The following is a 24,160-nucleotide window of genomic DNA, read 5'->3' on the forward strand; positions in this document are numbered from 1 at the left end:
TGAGGTCACATGAAGCGTCCATATATCTTGCTGATGATCTAATGCTCGTGCTTACAGCCCATTTTTCTTATTTTCCTACCTCTTTAATTCAGTCTTGTTTTCTTATAACTGCAGTTCACGTTGTCCTCTTTACCTCAAGAAGAAATATGAATATGCAGTTCAGTGTTTTCTTTTTTTTTTCTGTCTCCCCTCATGGTCTACTTCTCATGTTCAAGCTCCCTGCTGGACTCACCTACTCCGGTAGCTGCAGGGAAGCCGGTCCTTATCTGCTCCATGTCTGCTTCCTCCTGGCATGAATGTTTATCTTTCTGCCTGGAAGTAACCTCATATTATTCCATAACCTGCCTAATGTCGACATGGGGTTATTGGTCATTTCGGACTAAGACCACCTTCCACACAGAGCAACTGAAGCAGAGGAAGGGGGAGGAATGTACTCACCTGATCCTAGTGTCTTATCTGTATATGAAATAAAATACTGTTCTAAGTCATAGATACTGAGATATGTTTGAGGGTGGCAATTTAACAGCAAAGAAATTTGACAAAAACTGTGATGATACATATGATATGATTTTTTTTCTCTATATTTAACCTTTTTTAAGTGATTTACCACCATTTATTGTAATATTATCCTCTTTATTTGAATTTTTTTCAATGTAAATCTTATATTTTCCTATATTTAATTCACTGATCATGAGTAAATTCAAAGGTTATTATATTAAAACAGAGAAAAATGAGGAAAAAAAAAAATTTTCCAGCAAAAATATTATTAACTACACATAAAAATAAGTGTCTCCATCCACTGTCATTGATCCAACTCTAAGGGTTTTATTGGTGAATCAATGTTGTAAAACAGTGGTTCTCAAACTTTTTACAGTGGAATACCCCTTGAAATATACTTTTTAGCGCAGTACCCTCAACTCTCACTTCAGCAATTTTGATTGAAAATGAGGCAAATTTTGTTCTCGTGTCAAAGGTGTCTGTTTTTATTTTCAAAACTTTGTAAAGAAACAACATATATTTAACTTTAATATTTTAAAAATAACAAATCTTTATAAGCAAATTTTGTGCAAAATATAAACTGAAAAGCACCCTCTTTCATTGCTGAGAAAAAGAAATTAAATGGTCATGAATGAATAAATTAATCTTTCATTAACAAAAATTGCTCAAATAAACTAATTTTGAATAATATAAAATAGAAATGTTCTTGACATATTACCAAAGCTTAAAACAAGATGACTGACAATAATAATATTAAAAATATTTAATGAAATACAATCAGGAGTGTCAATTTTATTATATGAATGAATATATTGTGTTTTATATTTCAGCATTAATTCTCATTATTGATTTTGTATTCAGTACATGATGACTTATTTATTATATTTTTCCCCAAAAATTTCAAGTACCCCCTGGGCTTCTTCCAAGTACTCCTGGAGGTATTTGTACCCCACTTTGGGAACCCCTGTTGTAGAAGATGACAGTATTTCCGCATTCACTACAGAGTCTCTGAACGTCCAAATAGGTCATATCTGATGACCATGAAAAGATGACAAACTGTATTTTATACCAATTATTTACATGTATTGATAGGATTAATGGATCAACAGATATTAAACAGTTTAAATCAGTAGATGCTGTTGGCCGACGGTGGATGTTTGGGTTTTTATGGGTTAAATGTGTAAAAATTCAGCAGAGATATTTCAAAGTGGTAGTTTTTATTCATCAAATTCCAGTTTACAACAGAAAGAAAGAAACATCGCCATGATACACTGTACATCCTCCGCCTCGGATTTCTTTTTCCAGCTTCTCTTTAGACACTTTCTCTCTTTTCACCTTCTCTTTCTTTATTCCTTCCAGCTGCTCGTACTTGCCCGTACTTGTCTCCTCCTCACCCTCCTCTTCATCTTTGTTTTCTTCTTCTCCTTCTTCTTCCTCAGAGTTCCTCAGAGTGGAACACTGAGCAGAAAAAAAAGAAGAAGACCATCGAGGTGTTTATTGAATTCCAATTATTTCAGAAATAGGTTGCCTTTTACAGGCCAAAAAAACCCCCACAAAAAAAAAAACATTCTTTCAGCAAAACCAGCTCTTTACGTGAAAAAAACTCACATTTTGTACAAGTAATACTGTAAATCTCATACTGTCAGCTTAAAAGAATATACTTTCTGCTTGATTAGAGCTGTTGGCCATGAACTTTTTCCAAAGTGAAGCAGCTGCTTTTTATGTTCACGATAATGTTCATCTGTGGTTCTCACTGTCAGTCTTGATGATAACATTTAGTTATTGCTGTGGGAGGATAGTGAAACAGTTCAAGTTCAGGTTTTTATTGCAGTTAATTAACAGTATTTTTAATGGACCATTGGTTCTGATAATTGAATGAGGGAGATAAGATGGGAAGTTTATTTTATGCCTAATGTATTCCTTTAATTCAGAGGGTTAAAAGTGCATCGCATTCATCATAACTCCGTTAGTCAGAGAGTGATTACATTTTTGACAGCTCCATTATTATGATTATTATTATTATCCGCTTTGCCTATATTATTGTGATGAGCTATTGCACTGAAATGTCTGGTTGCAGCCATAGTGATGAGAAGAGAGGATGCACAGTATGCTTTTAACTACAATTATGCAAATTAATAGTTGTAAAAGTGTTACAGTCATAATTTGGCACACATAAATGGCATTTTTTAGGTTTTTGGGTTGTTGTTTTTTTTTGTTTGTTTTGTTTGGAGGAGGGGGTATGTGGTTAGACAGGGTAATAATCACATTCAGAATATTAATTATTAGTCGTCTAATTATGACATGGTTAATTAGGTGATGTTTTCTTACATGTGAAGGGTTCAGTTAGCTGGTGAATACCTTCCTCCTCCTCATCGGGAGCTACCAAACTGGCTGCGAATGTCCAGATCATGTCCAACCAGTCGGTGCTCTCTGGAGCTGAGACCACAGCAGCAGCAGCAGCAGACTTTATGGGACGAACTCCACCTGAAGGAAATAAAGGAGAAAAAAAACAGAACAGAGAAGGAATAAGTCATGTGATGTAAGGTTTTTTTTTTTTTTGTTTGGTTTGGTTTGGTAAATGTTGCAGAGGAGGTTATGTTTTCACAGTGTTAATCTGTTAGTGGTAGTACTCAAACCTCTATAATTCAGTGTGATTTTTTTTTCTGTGGGTTCTTTACACCAAACGTATCATATTTGATACATGAGTTTTGAGGCCCTCTACATGATCAGTGTGATATTTTTTTCTTAAAAAAACCTGATGTATACAATTATATACATGCAATACACCAATAATCCACCAGGAGGGAGGAATTCATTCACCAGAGGCCTTTCCAGTGACACTACAAGATTGTCATTAATGAGGAAGGAGGGAGAACTTTACCAATTTTGAAAAGGAATTACCGATTTGTTAGACATATTTGTGCTATCTTACGCTTTTGTTTGTTCAAAAATAATAATATTTGACCATTGAGACCTGATGTATCAAATATGATCCAAAATTGAAACTCATACATGGAAATTGATATTTGAATTATTTTTTTGGTTGTTCAGAAGGACCAATAAAGGCTCCAGTTTCAAAGAACTGGAATTTTCTGTCAGTGATTTAATGGTTCAGGCTTTACAGGGTTAAGACAGCAAAGATATTTTGATTAAAGGGGAAAAATTCCAGTCCAATTAAACTGTTGTGAACCTGACCAGTGGCGGCTGGTGAAATTATTTATTGGTGGGGTGTATTATGCAAGTCAGTTTTCGGATGCGCTATAACCATATGTCACCACTAGGATATGCCAAAGCACATGCACCACTAATTAAAAATATTAATTTAAATTAAAATAAAAATACATAGTATGTGTTTTCAGTCACTTATTTTTTAAATGTAAATTTCATCTATCCTTCAAACATGCACATTTTCCTATGACTCTATTTTTAAAGTCAGACATGTCCCTGACAACTGTCTTTTCTACTAATAATATGGCCAATGCATTTAGACCAGGGATGAAGGTAATGTGGGTAGATTGCATGGAGAAAAAAAAAATTGAAATTAGCCTAAATGACACTATTATTACCACTCCTACCAGATTCAAACCCCAATCTCCTGCATCATAGTCATTAGTGTTTCTCACAGACCTATTCATCCACTCGTGGAAGGCTCGGTAGTGCTACTTACTGATATTAAGGTACATCATTTTGTCTTGGTCATTTTAAAAGTAGTTCTCAAGCCGAAAAAGTATTTGCACCCCAGGTTTAGACAATCTTGCGTGATATTGCATTTTTGAGGAAGGTCTCGATTTTTTTTGTGACGTTTAATCCTGTGGGCGGTGCTTAAGGCTCTTCTATCTCTTGTATTGGAGGGGGTCTACTGAGTATGCTCCATTTAAAGAGAATCTATATAGTTAATGGAGAGCCTTGTAGGTGCAGTTTTTGCGCCCCAAACAGGAAACACATCACTTGAGTCTTAACATTTGACACTTGAATGCAGATTATACACGGTACTCAACGGCTATATCATGTATAGCTCGTTAATTTAAATATTCATGTTTTTGTAAAGGTATGTTACGTTACTCTTCTCATCTTCTCCTTCATGTGAGGCAGATGGGACGCCCTAGCGCCCTCTATTGACGAGCCGCCACTGTTACTGACCATCACCAACTGACTCCAAATTTTTTTCAACAGTCTTGTGGTTTTCTAAGCTGTGATGTGAGAGACATGTTGGGATATTTTGGTTATTTTTAAGTTTTGTTTTAATTTTACAATAAATAAAAAATAAATAAAAATGTATGTGTGTTTGATCCATGGTTTGGCTACATGACAGACTGTAGAGCAAGGTTATTATCATTAATGAAAACTAACGAAATGACAAAAACTAGAATTGAAAAAACATTTTCGTTAACTGAAATAAATAAAAACTATAATTAAAAGAAAAAATGATAACTAACTGAAACTGTATTGTGTGCTTATAAAACTAACTAAAACGTATAAAAATTATGGATAAAATTCCCTTCGTTTTCATCTTTGTCAATGTCAGACTGATATGAAATTGATTTATTTTGCTCTAGCAATTTTAGCTAGCGACACCATATGATACTTCACAATCCGTCACTTCTCGTCACTTGTGGTTTAGAGTCGTCTTCTCGTCCCCACTCTACCTGGAAACATGGAGACTAAAGTTGGGAGAAAGCAGCAGAGTCCTGTCTGGGATTTATGGGAATATAACGGCGAGGAAGATAAAAGATTTGACGAAACTAAAATTACTAAAACTAAACTAAAACTAAGCATTTAGGAAAAAAATGAAAACTAATAAAAACTAGCAAACCTGCTCTAAAAACTAATTAAAACTAACTGAATTAGAGAGAAAACAGTCCAAACTAAATAAAACGAAACTATGATGAAAAATCCAAAATTATTATAACCTTGCTGTAGAGCTGCACACGTAACCTCAAATCATCACTTTTCTTACAAAATAATCATTTAGTTAATTTAACCGCTTATCAGATGGTGTAATTTGCTTGTCTATGGGTAACATGTCAAAGATCATCACAAAGGTCATCAAACCAACAGTTTTCTCTAAAATAGATGTTTATTCAGTGAACTGAGCCACTTTTCCCAGGACTCAATTCAAATAGAAGCACCTCTGGTCTCCTTATATAGAACTCAAGGCTATAACATGTTTACAACTAAAGATTCTGAAGTTTTGATGCAGATGATTCCAATTTTTACCATTCTAAGCTGAAAAGGTCATGAAGAATTCCTCAAATTCCACAAATTCATACTTATACATCTTGGTCAGAATACCTGTGATTTGATTCAAACTTATCATGTATGTGTACGGTGTAAGATCTAGGACCAGAAAATAATCTATTCTGGATGGTCAAAGGTTGTACGATTTCTACACAGATTTCTTTAATATTTTAAGTATCTTTGGGACACCATGCAAAATAAGATCTTGAGTGAATGTGCGTGGTGATCCTCCTACGTGTATGAATATCAGATGGAAAATACCTACATCCTCTTGGTTTAAATCAAAAGACTAAATACATAAATATAGATGATCCTGACATTATTTCATGCTGTTTTTTGACGAGTGAAGCCACTTTTCTAAGCCTCTGCGTTCGGAGATGGAGTAAAGCAGTAGAGTTAGAGAGAATCTAATCAGTGATGGGTAATAACAGCTGTCAGTCATGCATTTAACCCTCCCACCATGTCTGTAAAATCTGCATCACAGCTGAAAACACAAACAGGGAGTAGATGAAGACGTCTTGTGTTCTGTCAGACAAGTTGAATTACGATGAAATGGAATTAGTGAACAACAAAAAAACAAAATGATCAAGCACAGTATCTCAAAATAAAACATATTTATACCACACAATGAAGTACTTTGAGGTTATTAAATGTTGAAAGCAGGGACAAGCTCTGCCTGCCCCCCTCCCCGTCCGACATTATGTTTCTGCACCCCCAAACAAGCAAAATGCCCACCCACACATTACATTCTAGTCATACCTCTGGTTGAAATAGTTATTGTTGGGTAAAATATGTGTGGGTGTGTGTGCCGTGTTAAAATATTCTAATATTTGGATTAATTTAAACACTGTATTAATGTGTATGTTTCATTTTATTTCTGTAGAGAGTTAAAGCTGAACTCTGTTGGTAGTTTATATTCTATCTCTAAAAGGTCAACGTTTCATGAGCTCAGAAAACAGGCCTGTTTTCAGCATTTTGTACATTTTCCAGTATTTTTATCTTATTTCATTTTCATTCCACTGCCTGAAGGAGAGGCAAGGGGTATTGTTTTTGGTTCAGTTTGTTTGTTTCTTTGTTTGTTAACACTTTAACAGCCAAACTATTGGTTGAATTCATACCAAATTTGGTTAATAGACTGCCAGTGACCTAGAATAGGTCGGGTTACATTTTGGAAAAAGCAAGTCAAAGTTCAAATTTTTTATGAATTTTTAAAATCTTTTTTCTCTCCATTTACTTATAATGGGCGAAGTTTCACATGTCTGTAGCAGCAAAACTATTAGTTTAATTCATACCAAATTGGGTTTATAGATTGCCAGTGACCCAGAATTAATGTCATTACATTTTGGGAAAAGTAGGTCAAAGTTCCAATTTTTTATGAATTTTTTTTCATCTTTTTTTTTCTTCCATTTACTTATTATGGGCAAAATTTCACATGTTTGTAGCAGCAAAACAGGGGTGTCAAACTCATTTCAGTTCAGAGGCCGCATTCAGCTGAATTTGATCTGCAGTGGGCCGAAGCAGTGAAATAATAACATAAAATATTTAAATAATGTCAACTCCAAACTTTTCTCTATGTTTTAGAGCAAAAAAAGTAAATTTACATTATGAACAGGTTTACATCTACAAACTATAAACCGGGGTAAAATTGCAGACGGTTAGTATTACCGTTTAAATTCTAATTATCATGATAACCGTGTTTGATTACCGCACTTTTAGGGGAAAAAACCCTATGTAAAGATCTGCTTTTATGTCAAATATTTGAGTATAATTTTAATTTATTACAGTTTTCATTTTCTATACCTAATATTTGAAACCAATATTCACTTTTAAAGTCTTTGAAAAGGTTCGTTAAGCATCGGTGTGTTATTTATGCAATGAAATATACACATTTTTGTAATCGGATTTTATGTTTTTTTTTGTGTGTTTTTTGTCCTTTTATGTTGATATAGTTGTTAAAGTGAAAAAATAATAGACAGATGATATTGATGAAATTGTGCTGGAAAAAAAAAGATCCCAAACATGGGTATAGTAAGCGTTTGTTTATATAGTATATAAAGGCAAAATCAAAAGGACTGAAAAACGGACAAAACAGGCTCAGACCACTAAGGGTTAATATTTGAATGTTTCTGCAACAGAAGGTACATTGTGCCTATTATTTTATTTCATTATTATTTTTTTAATACAACTTGGTTAAATTATTTCAGTGTGTGTATAAAGTACTTTTTGAACATTTTGAGCACAATTTCAATAATACCGTGATAATAATGATAACCGTGATAATTTTGGTCACAATAACCGTGATATGTAATTTTCATATCGTTACATCCCTAATTGTGATGTTCAGGATTCTAAAAGTCTGTTTCCACAAACTGGAGTTTTCCAAAGTGTACACCACGGCTGGAGTTTTCAGAAATAACTATTTTCAGTGACTTAAACCACAACTTTCATGTGGATGAAAGGCAAAAACGCAGGAGAAAATAGGTTGCAGTGTTATGTATTTACAGTGCTGTTTGTGTAGGTGGTCTCACTGTTGTCACTCAGGCACAGAGGTGATGTTCATGCTGTTTACTTTAAGTTTCAGTGTAGTCACAGGAGACCACAATATATAATCTAACTTACAATGTCAGGCAGATTTCAATTTAGCACCGAAGAGTGAATGTGATGGCTTAAGAGTTTCTACTTGCCTCGAGTCTTCAAACCCCTCTTAGCGATGGCAGGAGGAGGAGGGAGACCTGAGGGGGAGAGATGCACAAAACATAATATTAACAGGGATAGAGTGATGTGAAATGTACAGGTTGAGGGAAAAAAAAAGAGAAAACATGGCAAATGGTGGCTGGAGAAATTGAAAGACACATAAGCCCATAAATAGAAAAAAAACAAAAAAACACAGAGCAATGATTCATCTCACTGGAGCTTTTTATAGTCACCATACAGCGTTGCATTTATTGCTTTGCAACCCTAAAGGCCATAACATAATGAAAAACATCACAGGGAGCACGTATTTCATTACGCAGGACATGTTCGGACTTATCCCTTCGTGATGCAGAGGCAGAAGACATGCAAAAAGATGGAAACATGCAGCAGCAACAACAACAGCAGCAGCACATCAGTAGCATTTCAACATCTCCACCATGCTTTGTTTGACCTGTCTGCTCCGGAATGATGACGCTATTATTACACACTAACATTTTGTTGTCCCTTATCTACATTATTGCTGTTATTTTGGGTCACATGGGATCAGGATGTTCTCCCCATTTATCATTATGATTGTGCTGGTAAATACATGTTACAAGAGATAATGTCAAGGTTGGAAGGTAAAAAAGTTCAGCTTCACAGTAACACACATTATCTTCTTTGTACTTTGTATTTCTACATGTTTTTCATTTGTGTTCGTCTCAGTGGCTGCAATCAAACAAAACCAATCAAATCCCATTCTTTTACCCTGAAGTTGTCACAGCTCTTTTAGCAATTTATTACTGAACTAACAGCTGCAGGAGCATTTACTGTTCTAATGAATGTCTTTGTTAAAGTGTTTTTTGTTTTTTTTTATTGCCGGTAATGTGCCATGCATATTGTTTCTGCACACATATTAACATTCCTGTACTGTATTTCTGTAATTATATGTCGCTATGAGGCTTTATAACCCTTTACTCGAGCTGTTAAGTTAACTCCAGTCTGACCTTCCCTCAATACATTCAGACTTTTCACAATTTCTAATACTGCTGTAAAATATACAATAAGACCAATGACAGATGTAACTTTTAAATCTAGCTTTTATTTATTTCTTTCTCAGAGGGGCCAGAGTTTACACTCACTAAGTTCACTGTGTCTTTAAACAGCCCGGGGCTTCCAGAAATTGATGTCATGACTTAAGGAACTTGAAGATGCCATTCAATTGAGTCATTCTGAACCCTGTAAATGTCTGTATCTTACGGCATCCTGTATTCTTTGCATCATGGGAAAGTCTAAAAAAAAATAAATCAAATTATTGACTTCTTTCTTGGATTGCCCATGGGAGACACTTCCAAATATTTGAAGATACTGCAGTCATCTGCACAGACAATCATACACTAATATGAGCATAAGGGAACCATACACAAGCTATTGAATATTCAGGATAGAGAAGGGACTCTGTTTGGGAGCGAGTAAAGATGCTGAAATGATCTATTATTATTAATTATTATCAATATCACACATCATATCACGTCATAACATATCATATGTCATGTCATGTCATATCATATCACGTCATATCATGTCATGTCATATCATATCATGTCATATCATATCATATCATATGTCATATCATATTACATCATATCATGTCATATCATGTCATATCATATCATGTCATATCATATATCATATCATATGCCATATCATATCATGTCAAATCATATCATTTCATGTCATATCATAACATGTCATAGCATATCATGTATCATATCATATCATGTCAAATCATATCATTTCATGTCATATTATATCATATCATGTCATATCATATCATATGTCATATCATGTCTTATCATGTCATATCATATCATGTCATGTCATATCATATCATGTCATATCATATCATATCGTATCATATGTCATATCATCTCATGTCATATATCATGTCATGTCATATCATATATCAGATCATGTCATGTCATATATCATATCATGTCATATTATATCATATCATGTCATATCATATCATATGTCATATCATATCATGTCATGTCATGTCATATCATGTCATATCATATCATATCATATCATATGTCATATCATCTCATGTCATATATCATGTCATGTCATATCATATATCAGATCATGTCATGTCATATATCATATCATGTCATATTATATCATATCATATCATGTCGTATCATATCATATCATATCATAATAAGATTGTCTACTTAACATTATGGTCAATGTCTTAAGTTGATTGTAGGCTGTTAGAAATGTATGTTGGTCAAGATCCTACATTTTTAATAATTTTTTTGCAAGCAGACGCAGCACAAGCACTCCTCAAAATATGAAACAAATACTGTCAGTCCACCCTGTCACTGACAAATACATACAAATATAAGTGACAGACAGGGTGGACAGTTTTGGTTAAAATTAGCACTGAATGTCCACATGCTGGACCTTGAGTTGGCAAAGTAAGTCATCTTTGAAGAAGACTGTATAATGTTAAACAAATATATTTAGAATTTCTGAATAGTTTTATATTAAATGATATTTTGTGGTGACAGGGTGGACATGCTAAGCTTGACTACATCTAAGTACAAACAGAAAAGGATGAAAATCTTGAAATGTAAATGTAAATACTAAATGCTCTCGTCAACAATGTTTCCACCTCCCATGAAGAAAAATGATGATCAGTGATGTCATCAACCAGATTATTAAAGAGGAAGTTCCCCCAAAGTGACAGGGTGGACAGCAATTTCAAGGATACGTGTAGAATGTTAAGTATTACGAAAATGAAATTAAACTGATCAAAATTATTTGTTTTATTGAAAAACTTCTAACATCTAAGAAGCATTTACATTTTTTTTCATTTAAACACTTAACAGTCTCACTAAAGTTAGAAGGGCAGTGTGAGGGACATGCATAAATCATGTACATTCCCTCAAAGAAATTTATCTAGAATAGTAAAATCACATTTCAAGAGGTTTAAAATTATACTGATATATGTGTAAGTGTTTGCCCATTCATACTAAAACCCAGGATTTCATTATTTTGTGATGTGTTCATGGTGACAGTTAGATTCTGCTGGGGGACACCAAAGGCACCACATAGTTGTATTGACCCTAAAAACCCATCCTGAACTTTGAAGCCCTGGAGTGAACATATTTTTGGGCTGCTCTGTTGCAAGAGGCCATGAATTTACATATTATAGAGACAAATATTTCCTCATCTCTGTTTTCAATAATAACATCGTAAACATCAGATCATTTTCAGAAAAGTTTTCATCTACATAAACCCACATAATTCCGGCTGTAGAGCGCCATCATGGGGTTAGGGTTAGGATAAACAAAGGCTGCATACATGACATTGATGTATTTTGTCACATACTATGACATTTTCTGTTTCCCCCAGTACACACACAAGCACATCAACAGTTTTACAAAACATACACTTTGGACAGAGTCAGAAATAATCATTTTCACTGACCTGAACAATTAGCTTCAAATTAGATTGACATTTTATGGAAACACAGCTAATGTAACAGCCTAAACACCACATTTATTTTCGATTTAAAGTTAAGATTAACTCACTTTCCTGTACCCGTAGGGAAATTCAGTCTCTGCATTTTACCCATCATTATACATACAAGGAATCTAGCATAGTATTAGCAAACAGGACACGGTCAGAGCAGTGAGCTCTTGGGGACCAACTCCAGATCTTCATTAACACCGTGGTCAGGAGTACCGACAGCAGAATTAACCCATACGTATCTGTTTTTATAACCCCGCCCCCCATAGGGGAGGCAAGGGATATTGTTTTTGGTTCAGTTTGTTTCTTTCTTTGTTTGTTTGTTAATACTCTAGCAGCAAAACTATTCATTGAATTCATACCAAATTTGGGTTTATAGATTGCCAGTGACCCAGAACAGATGTCATTACATTTTGGGAAAAGTAGGTCAAAGTTCAAATTTTTTACAGAATTTTTAAACTTCATAAAGGGGTGGGGTTTGTTTTACCTGGTACCACTTGTTGCTTTGATTGTTAACACTTTAGCAGCAAAACTATTGGTTGAATTCATACCAAATTGTGTTTATAGATTGCCAGTGACCCAGAATAGATGTCATTACATTTTGGAAAAAGTAGTTCAAAGTCAAACATTTTTATGAATTTTTTAAATCTTTTTTTTCCTCTTTTTACTTATAATGAGTGAAATTTCACATCTATAAATACATCAACTTTATTTGAATTTACTTCAAATTTGGCACATATATAGAGGCAATTCATATGGTGACATCAGCACACACATAGACATGATGACATCAGCTGGATCGATGCCAAAATAAGCTACAATATGTACAAGGGGCGGAGTTTGTTGTGCCTGGCACCACTTGTTTCTTTGTTTGTTTCTTAACACTCTAGCAGCACGACTATTCGTTGAATTCATACCAAATCGGGTTTATAGATTGCCAGTTTCCCAGAATAGATCTGATTACATTTTGGGAACAGTAGGCCAAAGTTAAAATTTTTTATTAATTTTTAAAATCTTTTTTCCCCCCATTTACTTATAATGGGTGAAATTTCAAATGTCTGTAGCAGCAAAACTATTGGTTGAATTCATACCAAATTGGGTTTATAGATTGCCAGTGATCCAAAATAGATGTCATTACATTTTGGGAGAAATAGGTCAAAGTTCAAATTTTTAATGAATTTTTTGAAATCTTTTTTTCCCATTTAACTATTAAAGGGCGAAATTTCACATGTCTATAAAAACATCAATTTTGTTTCAATTTAATTCAAACTTGGCACATATATAGAGGCGATTCATATGCTGATATCAGCGCACACATAGACATGATGACATCAGCTGGATTGATGCCAAAATAAGCTACAATACGTGCAAGGGGCGGGGTTTGTTGTGCCTGGCACCACTTGTTTTGTATTGTCCTTCACATTATTTATGGTATTTTTGTTCTCAAATATGCATAGATGTTGCTGAGTCATTCATCTGAGGACATGCTGAACTAAAGAGCCACATGTAAAATCAACCATTACCACCATCATTAGTGAAGGGGATATAATACCAGTGACAGGTGATCAAATGAAATAAACATAATACTGAATAAAACAGGTTTATGTAAGTATATAAGTCAACAAAATACACAACAAAATGTATGTAATCCTGCCAAAAAAATTGATAATGTGATCAAAATGAAAGATGAGAAACTATTGTAGATGGGGTGTCCTGACTCAAAGAGGTCACACACACTGTAATGTGACATTCAGAATTGTGAAAAGCTGCATTTGAATACATTTCATTGAGGTGTGTGTGTGTGCATCTACTACTGCAGTGCAGGTGTTTTGCATTTGTCTCTCAGAGGGATGTGTGAATTAGCACATTCATTGCACCTCTGTGTGTATTATGATAACTGTGGGCTCAAAAGTGCTAAATGCATTGTTTTGATTTCCTCGCTGGATCTCTTGAATTTTCAGTCTCCTGGGTGGAAAATACTACTGCCTGTTTGTTGCCCAGTGTGGAGGAGTTGTATAATAGATTGACATAAACAGCTCATTAATGCACTGACATTTCTTTGATTGGCACTCCAGACACCGTGTCAAAGACGCCACAAATAGAAAGCTGGTATTTCCCCCCTCCCACATCTGTGTCGCCCTTTTATTTTATAAAGCGGTTACGCATTCATTCAGCCTCGTCCCTACTTCACCTTTTCTACCCTCTCTTCTTCTTTCTGTTTCTCTTGAATTCATTCAGTGCTTCAAATTTTTTCTCTTCAAATCTATTTTCTGTCTTGCAGTCTTACTTTCATGTCCTGATCCTTCTTCTCTGTGCTCCTTACTACGTTTTTAGAGTTTTTTGTTTTTTTACTTTCTTTTTTCAGTTTTATGTTTAGACACATCAAAACATAGAGAAAAGTGAGGAAAAATACAAATTGTGTAGCAGGGATGAGTTAAAAATGACTGAAAGGCCCTTGAAACCTCTCAGGAGGAGAGAAAGATGAGGAAGAGCTTTCATTCTTTCTTTCTTGCTACAATTCTTTTTCTTTCTTTCTTTCTTTCTTTCCTTCTTTCTTTCTTTCGATTACTGCAGGACTTTGTGAGATAAAGAACAGAGGTTTTCAAGGTGACCAATTAAACCGTCACCTGGCGCTGCCTCTCCTCCACCTTTTCCACCTTTTTTCTCATATTTTGGCATCTCTGCATTTCCCTTCCTGTAGTTTCCAATACCCTTTGCCTTTATCTCCACTGAAGTTGTATTTATATATATATATATATATATATATATATATATACAGTATGAAAGTGTTTGTCTCAGTCTCCTCTTTCCATAGCTGTATTTATACCTTGACTTTTTTTTTGACGTACACACACACACACATAAGAACAAATAAAAAAAAAAAAAAAATCCCTGCGCTTTTTCAAAAGAATAGATAGAATTGCATTCCGTCTTTTATTGTCCAGAAATGTCTCCTTGCTTTTTCATTTACACACACTGGCCTTTATTGAAATGTCATGCTGAGAGAAAAGCCTCATGATTAAAAATGCAGCCCAGCCTTTTGTCATTGTCGACTTGCAAATATTTGCTTCAGAAAATAGAAGATAACTACATTGAAAGGGACACTTGTGTTTGATGTGCGTTTCCTCCTCAGCCGTGGATTTTACTTAGCCTTGACAGAAATATTTCCTTGACTCACAGGATAGAATATTTGCACCATTTATTGATGTCCCCTGATGAAATATGAGTTCTAAATGAATCAGCCTCATTCAGTGTTCCATTCTCATTGTTTGAATTGTTTTTGCTATATCATGTTAGACAAATTATACTTAAATATATCTGTCACTGTCAGCAGTCTTATAGAATATATACACTATATCTGCAAAAAAGGCATAAATGATTCAATAAGAAACTTCCGCAGCCATACAGAGTGACTGTCTTTATGAGACACAACAGCTGCAGCGCAGTAGAAACCTGTCAATCACATGCAATTTTGTTAGAAAAAGTCACACACAACACACACTTGAACTTGTCATTCAGTGAGCAAATTGGAGAGTATGCAGATGGGGAACAAACTAAAGAAACATAACAATTTCCAATAATGAGACACAAAGGGTCGCTGTTTAATACTTATTAAATATAAGCTATTGAACATGTTATGAGTGAAAATGTCAGTTGGACCAGTGTATAAGACAGCCTTTTCAATAAAATCATCAATGAAATATACATCTACTGGGGAAGCATAATATTTATCCTTCACAGGCGAATAAAAGGTTCAGCGTATGAGATGTAATGGCGTCTAATGGTTGCAAATTGAAGCCAAATCAAAACCCCTCGCCTGACCCTCCCCTATGGTGGCTGGTCCTTCATTACAACCAGTATATGTTTGAACTACCCTTGATTTTTTTTGGTTTGTTTTTTTGTTTTTTGGTTAAGGCGATATTAATTTTATCCACAGTCAACATAGTATCTTATTGTAACAAACCCAAATGGAGAAAACAGAAAGACAAACAATCAGTTCCTTATTTTTCATTTTAATGCCTCACTTCTCACTTGGAAATCAGTCTGTGCTTTGGCGAACTTAAAGAGGTTATATATACACACTCATAGCTACTAAAAACCACTAATAAATCACAGACTGCATCACTCACTGAATAAAGTATAAAGCTAATTGTTTACACACATCTGTATTGTGATATCATCAAGTTTTCTTCTTTAAACTAAAACTCATAGCTGGTTATTTTGACACTTGGCCAAAATAACATTATGTCTTATAATCTTCACATGTTGCGTAAGCTGATAGTTTATGTTACAGCTCTGTTAGCTTAGCTCTATTTTTAGACATTAAACAGCCACAGTAAAATCACAAATCACCTCCATTTTCTTTCAGGTTTGTGTTGTCAATAGCTGAACTAAAGATCTGTGTGGGATCGTCTCAGAACTGTCACAGTTTAGCCTGAACCGTGGATCAACAAATGACAATTTAGCAAAGACAATAACATCACATCCCAACTTTATGCTTTCATAAGCCTCACAATGTGATTTCATCATCAGTCTCCATTCTTTTCATTTAGATCTGTGTCAAGTGGTGAAAACAACACCACTGCTTTTAGTTTTTATCCCTTTGTCACATTCTTGGACTCTAAAAAGTTGTTTCTTGGGCCATGTCCACACAAAGCCATAACTTTTCCAATCAAATCTTTTTCTTTGTCGTTTTCAAAAAAGCGCTCCATAAACACGGAATCATTTCAAGAAATATCTGCGTACACACGAAACCAGTGAAAACGACTGAAAGCGATGGAGCACAAATGCCAGGCCTGTATGTGGTATTGTAATGCTCTTGCGAAAAATGGAGAAGAAAACGTGGAGCATTGCTTGGTTCTACCAGGTCTGATCCGATATTCGATATTCCCTTCTGGTTGCCCCTCTCTGCGGTAAATCCAAGAGCATGTAGTGAATATTGTTAACTATGGTTGTTTGTTGCTCAGTATAATGAAAGAGTAGTCAAAGATTTTAAAGGTGCGGGCGACTTTCGTCACCAATTTTTCATTAAATCTGTAAAACCTCAGTCATAGCCTAAGTATCTCGAATCCGTAAGTCTTTCTGTGATTACTCACCTGAATCTCTTCCCTCACGGTGGATAATTTCGAAGTACCATCCACCATAAACAAACCATGTGTTCACAAACAGAGCTGGGAGGTAACTCAGGCATCTTTGGAATTTTGTCACGACGTGCATTGTGGGAAGCGGAGGTTCACGCTGCCACCTGGCAGCAGCAGCGCAACAATATGATATTATATGGATGAAACAAACACGGATGGATGAAACGGCTGAAACGCGGAAACTGCTGGAGGGAAGCGGAGCAAGCGGAGCTCTGCCTGGCAATGACAGCAGCAAGAAATACGATGCAGAAACGGCTGGAGCTCCGCTTCCTTTCAGCCGTTTCCACGTCATGTTTGTTTCATCCATATATCATATGGTTGTACTGCCACTGCCAGGCGGCAGCGTGAGCCTCTGCTTCCCACAATGCACACTGCAACAAAATTCCGAAGATGCCAGAGTTACCTCCCAGCTCTGTTTGTAAACACATGATTTGTTTATGGTGGATGGCACTTCGAAATTGTTCACCGTGAGGGAAGAGATTCAGGTGAGTAATCACAGAAAGACTTACGGATTCGTAATACTTGAAAAATTGGTGATGAAAGTCTCCCGCAGTTTTAATTCAATATTTCCAATAAGTTCAGTAGCTGTTGTAACATGAGTACGACTCTGTAGTCTGCCATTATTGTTGTTGTTGTTGTGAAGTGACGTCTTATTTCTGGGGTGAAAGGTTAGAGAGGTGGGGCTATGACATCATCAATTTAGAAAAGTTGCAGTTTGGTCATACAGACGAAGACATGAAACCGGCATTTTCAAATTTATCCATTCTGGAACCTGGTTTCAAAAAGTTATAGTTTCAATGACTGAAAACATCAGTTTTGTGTGGACAAAAGGCCTATCTGATACAAAACTTTTGCAGATAGGGTCGAAACCGTCTTTGTATGGACAGGACCTTAGTAGTTCTCATCCCATCTCATCGTTCTCTGACACTCTGGTCAAAGGTCCCATGGCAGACTCACTTCTCCCTCTAGTGGTCACACATATCCAATCTGAAGTATGACCATATCCAGTCCATATCTGTCCAATCCAACATGCTGGTGTCTTTGGCATAATTCAGAGCTCTTTATTCTAACACTATAATTAGAATTTTAGGTAATTCTTTAATATTTTAAGGAATGCTACTTATACCTCTAATTAATTCCCTAAAATACACATTACGGAGTGAAAATCAAGGACCAAGGAGGAGCTATGACAGGTGACAAGGGTTATACAAACCATGGCTCAAGGACTTTAAAAACAAAAGATTCATTCCTTTGTTTAAAGTTTTATGACTATTTTCAAATAATCTGATTCAGGATTAAAAAATAAATGTGTACATTAAACTCAAAAATGTAACATCCCTGCATCAAAAGTGGACACAGTACACTACACTGAACTGAACAGAAAGATAATCATATGTTTATATGAAGACTCAGAGCTCATAAAACACAGCATTAACACTAACTAAATAACAGACCGATGATGCAGTTATTACCCACATTATGTTTAACATTTATTTAAAACTGCTGTTCCAAGGCAAGGATGTCTTATTCCATCAATGCCTCTTGCCTCTTCTATCCTTCTATCTCCTCTTCGACTCCTCTACTCTAAGGTTGGATGATCTTATGCTGCCTTCACGTGTTGTCGGGAAGATGATCCTTTCCACTTGTGAATCTGAAATTACCACTGTGTTGTGTTCAAGTGCTTTTGTTGTCATAACTAAATGAAAAATGGCTGACACGCTATGTATTGAGACCTGCTACTTGGGTAAAACAGTTTTGAATGTGTTAATTCATCTGCTACAGCATTTTATTTTCATTTATTCATTCATTTATTCCTGAGAGGGTTGCAGGGACATATGGGTGCTTCTATGAAATTGGTCCCTAAGAACAGAACATGGGGCCTAAAAGTTCCAACCAGATGTAGACTAATGTTATGAAGCAAGTTTGGGAGCATGAGATTCATGAAAAATCTGCATGTCTGGATTAGAAAAACCACTAGGATCATCAAATTTAACGCAGTGTCTTTATTTATAACACAATATAAGACCATTTATAACCATGTTTTCAAGATCAAATGCACTGACATCTGGGTAGTTTTTCATGTCCTAATTTTGGTCCTATTTTTGGCCCCAATATTTTATTAAAAATTCATTAATTTTGGGATGGCTCAGAGCAAGAGTAAATTTTTTTTTGCATTTATCTGAGGTCATCATTAGGTACATCCTGGGGGGAACTATGTCTACATTTCTCTTGCATTATTGGGTCTAAAAAAAAAACTGGCAAAGTGCCAGGTACCAAAATGTACCCAGTTTCATAGAAGCACCCAAATACACTGACATATAGAGACAAGCAACCAATCACTCTCACATTCACACCTATGGGCAATTTAGCTTAGCCAATTAATTAACCTATTAATGCATATCTTTGGAAGGAGTACCTGGAAAACACACACACACACACACAGGGAGGACATGCAAACTCTCCTTTTTTTTCTTTTTTTTTTGCAAATTGTGTATTCTATAAATGTGCAAAATCATCAACTAACAGCTGCAGAACATTAATAAAAGCAGTGTTTGTCATTCACAATCCCTGGTTGCTTTCCGCCCTGCTGAAAAGTTCAAAGGTTATTTTCACCTTGGCAACTCGTGTATCAAAATATTTCCCAGTTCCCCAGTGGAAAAAAAAAGAAAAGTTTGTAAGTAGTATTTCCCATAATTCCCATAGCACATGAAGGCAGCATAAGATACACATGGTACAAAGAGAAATGACAAAAAGGACTAGTTACTGCAAAAATATGGTGTTGTAATATAAACTCCATAGAGGGAACCAGATCCATCCTCTCACTTATAAACAGCTCATTATAAGGGAAAAACAATAATAAAAACACAACAGTCCTGTATTTCAGATAATCCTACATTACTGAAAAAATGACGAATATGATAAACTCCAATGCACACCTTTAAGGCAATCTATTCTATTCTATTCTATTCTATTCTATTCTATTCTATTCTATTCTATATTTATTTAGTTTCTTTAATTTGTGACCCATCTTTAGCTGTGAAGCTCAATAGACACCAGCTCTTTTCACATGCCAAACCAGGACACATACAGACACACAGTAAAATCCAAAGATTATTTTTATTTTTATTTCATGTAAATGTTTTTCTTAAAAATAGCCAAATAATGCTGGACTAAAGGGGAAGTCACCACTGAATCTCTTAGATCAGTCACACCACATACTAAGAATAAGACTGTGTACTCACTAAGAATCACTTAGAGTCTGTTCACACCAATGTTTCTTTTCTTTTTTTTTTTTTCTTTCCCCCAGAATCAATGGCCTAGTTAATTAAGATTATCCAAAGACCTTGCAGAGAACATCTTTCTTTGGGAGCGATTTTCTACTAAAGCATTAAATTAGCCAAGATCCAACACAATGAGGTAAATGAGCAAAAATCCCCATGTTAAATATTTAAAGCTTCATCAAATATAGAGAAAACTACTGGAAATATTGCACTGCACTTAATCTGTGTTCTCTTATTGAAATGATTTAGATTAAAAAATAGATGCTACAATGCTTTTTGTGCTTAGAAAAACTAACACATTGCAATTATACTACTTTTAACAGCTGGTGAAACTGATTTTTTTTTTTTTCACTCATTAGACTTTGCATCAGCAGCATGTATTTTTTTATAGATTCAGTGTTAATTTCCCCCCATGGCATCGTGTTTTAAAATACTGGACACAGAATACTGTATGTTTAGGGTCTCTGGTTTGTCAAATCAATAGTACGAGCATGCAGTACATTCACACCCTTAGCAGTTTTGGTGGTTTGTTGTTTTTTTTTGTCATTACCAGGAGATAAACACACGGGGTCGTCACAGTATGATGTATAGTCTTTGGATGAGATGGCAGGTGAATGACAGCATGAGGATGGGGAAGAAGATGAAGGGTGTTGGGGTCGGAGGAAGAAGAAGAGTGAGGACAGGAGTTAAAGATGACCGTGTGGATGTGTGAGGATGGTTTATCCTTTGGCTGTAGGATAGACCGTATACATGGTGATCTGTGAGAGCGGTGAGGAGTGGAACTGATAGGAAGGTCATCATTACAGAAAATTGAGAACTATGCCTTGGAATACACCGGCTCTCTGTCGATATCAAAGTGACTGATTTCCCACTGTGTGGCTGGAAGATTGGGAACAGTCGGACACCATGATCTGTTCACCGGAATCAAATTGTACCATCGTATGTTTCTGCAAACCACGGATAATACCAGGATCATTTGTTATTGAAGATCTGCTTTTTGGATAGATAGGAGGTGGTTGGAGTGGATGGGGTCATGACAAAATCCAGGAGGAGACTAGGGTTTGCATCTGGAGTCTGTTTTTAGGTTTAGGTCAGTGTTTCCCAAACTGTTTTTTCTCAACCCAAAGAGACCCAAACATCCATCACGGATCAAAACCATCTACTGATTTAAACTGTTTAACCCAGGGGTGTCAAACTTATTGTAGTTCAGGGGCCACATTCAGCTAAATTTCATCTGAAGTGGGCCAAACCAGTAAAATAACATAACATAATAATATATAAATAATGTCAACTCCAAACTTTTCTCTATATTTTACAGTGAAAAAAGTAAAATTAAACAATTAAAATGTTTACATCTACAAACTGTCCTTTCAAAAACTGTCAATAACTTCCACAAACTGAAAGAATAAGTGTAATTTTAACAATATTCTTCCTCAGTTTATCATTTCCACATGTTCATTATAACGTACAGATCACAGTGGATCTACAAATACACAAAACAGTTTTGTTTAGTTTTTATAGTGTCGAGCAGAATATTGTTAAAATTGCACTTATTTTTCTTACGACATTTCAGGTTTTTCACATTTGTTCAGATTATTCACATTTTTTGTGAAACTGTACTTTGTTTTAGTGTAAATACATGAAAATATTTACATTTACAAAGAGAAAAATCTGGAGTTGTGAGTATTTATACATTATTATTATAGAATTTTACTGGTCTGACCTACTGGAGATTGAATTGGTCTGCATGTGAAACCTGAACTAAAATGACTGTTAATTTCTTAATATCTATTTTTGTATTTCATAAATTCATTCCAAGGGCCAGACTGGATCCTTTGGCGGGCCGGATTTGGCTCCCAGGCCGCATGTTTGACACCTGTGGTTTAATACCTGTTCACCAGTAAAACCCATGGAGTTAGATCAATGACAATTGATGGAATTGCTTGGTTTATTTTCAGTTAATGATATATTAGACCGAAAAGGTCACTTTTTCTGCAGTTTTCTCTGCTTTTGATATAATAACCCTCTACTTTAACCTGAGCTTTTATGAACATCTTCATGATCAGTGAATTTAATACAGGAAAATATCTGATTTATACTGATAAAGTACAAAATACAAAGGATAATATTATAATAATAGATATAGAGAAAATTTCATTTGGGAACTGACATAAAGGTTCTGCTGGGCCTTTATGGGTTAAACTCTGTTGATTCAGCTCACTAAAGGCGCTTAATTGTAATATACGAGAACCTACGCATAAATGAACATCATCCTGATGAGTTCAACTACTTTACATTTGTAGTATTATCATGACTAGGTTAACCAGGTAAACATACAGTCAGCGCCACGAGTCTTTGGACAGCAACACAAATTTTCTATTTTCTCTTCTGTATACCACCACAATAAATTAGAAATAAAACAATCAAGTTGTGATTAACCCATAAAGACCCGGTGCTACTTTTATATCTGTTCCCCTATGTAACCTTTCATAACTATTTATCACCATTTATTATAATATTATCCACTGTGTTTGGCATTTTTTCAGTGTAAACCACGTATTTTCCTATATTTAATTAACAGATCATGTAGATGTTCTTGAGTAAATTCAAAGGTTATGTCAAAACTGAGAAAATGAAGAAACAGTGACTTTTTCAGCAAAGATATCAATAACTGAACATAAACCCAGTGTCTCCATCCACTGTCATTTATCAAACTCCATGGGCTTTACTGGTGAATCAATGTTTTAGAAGATGACATGTTTCCATGGTAACCACGGAGCCTCTGAACATCCAAATGGGTCATATCTGATGACCATGAAAAGATGACAAACTGCATTTTACACCAATTACTTACATGTATTGATAGGATTAATGATTCAGACATTATTAAATATTTTAGATCAGTAGATGGTTTTGGTCGCTAGTTACTGTTTGAGTCGTTATGAGTTAAAGTGTGGATTTTCAGCTTTCCTCCAGGGACTATGAAGACACCGACATGATCAGACAACACGACATTTTCAAAGCAGTTGGAGCTCTGCTGCAACTTCACTTGAAAGTGCAGATTGATCACTTTCTTCTGGTTTTTGTTTGATGGGCCATGTAAAACCTAAGATATGCAAATATACAAAACTCTTCAATTCTACTATTATATGTTCATGTTTGAAACCTGTTTGAACTTTCTCAAGCTCCAAAACAGTTCATTGAGCATGTTTTGTGGTTTTTATTGTAATAAATAGAAAAAATAAATAAATAAATTTGGATTTGACAATTACCCCACCCCCTGAAGGGGAGGCAAAGGGTACTGTTTTTGGTTCAGTTGGTCTGTTTGTTTGTTAACACTCTAGCAGCAAAACTATTGGTTGAATTCACACCAAACTGGGTTTATAGATTGCCAGTGACCCAGAATAGATGTGGCTACATTTTGGGAAAAGTAGGTCAAAGTTCACATTTTTTATGAATTTTTTTAAATCTTTTTTTCCACTCCCATTTACTTATAATGGGCAAAATTTCAAATGTCTATAAAGACAACAATTTTGTTTCAATTTACTTCAGACTCGGCACATATATAGAGGTGATTGATATGCTGACATCAGCACATGCATAGACATGATGACATCAGCTGGATCCATGCCAAAATAAGCCACAATACATGTGAGGGGCGGGGTTTGTTGTGCCTGGCACCACTTGTTTTTGTCTGTTTTTGGGTCCAATATGTTGAATAAGAAGGTTAAAGTGTACAGTAATCATCAGATCATATAAGTCACAGGTGTCAAACATGTGGCCCAGGGG

The 24,160-nt window shown here is 35.3% G+C and overlaps 1 protein-coding gene across 3 annotated transcripts in view; it reads right to left on the reverse strand.

Annotated features, from left to right (window-relative positions):
• Positions 1-1,717: 1,717 nt before the first annotated feature.
• Positions 1,718-24,160, reverse strand: part of LOC115415250 (triadin-like) — a 47,703-nt gene continuing 25,260 nt past the window's right edge. Inside the window, exons 3-6 of one of the 3 annotated variants that reach the window (XM_030128762.1) lie at positions 20,922-20,963; positions 8,421-8,468; positions 2,857-2,982; positions 1,718-1,956 (exon numbers count right to left, since the gene is read on the reverse strand). In XM_030128762.1, coding sequence (XP_029984622.1) covers positions 1,934-1,956; positions 2,857-2,982; positions 8,421-8,468; positions 20,922-20,963 — 239 coding nt within the window. In that variant the 3' untranslated portion in view covers positions 1,718-1,933. Of the gene's footprint in view, positions 1,957-2,826; positions 2,983-8,420; positions 8,469-20,921; positions 20,964-24,160 lie in introns of all 3 variants that reach the window. The other 2 variants (XM_030128761.1, XM_030128763.1) reach the window with 2 other exon arrangements.

Source organism: Sphaeramia orbicularis, chromosome 24, assembly GCF_902148855.1.
Source record: "Sphaeramia orbicularis chromosome 24, fSphaOr1.1, whole genome shotgun sequence".
Taxonomy (NCBI): domain Eukaryota; kingdom Metazoa; phylum Chordata; class Actinopteri; order Kurtiformes; family Apogonidae; genus Sphaeramia; species Sphaeramia orbicularis.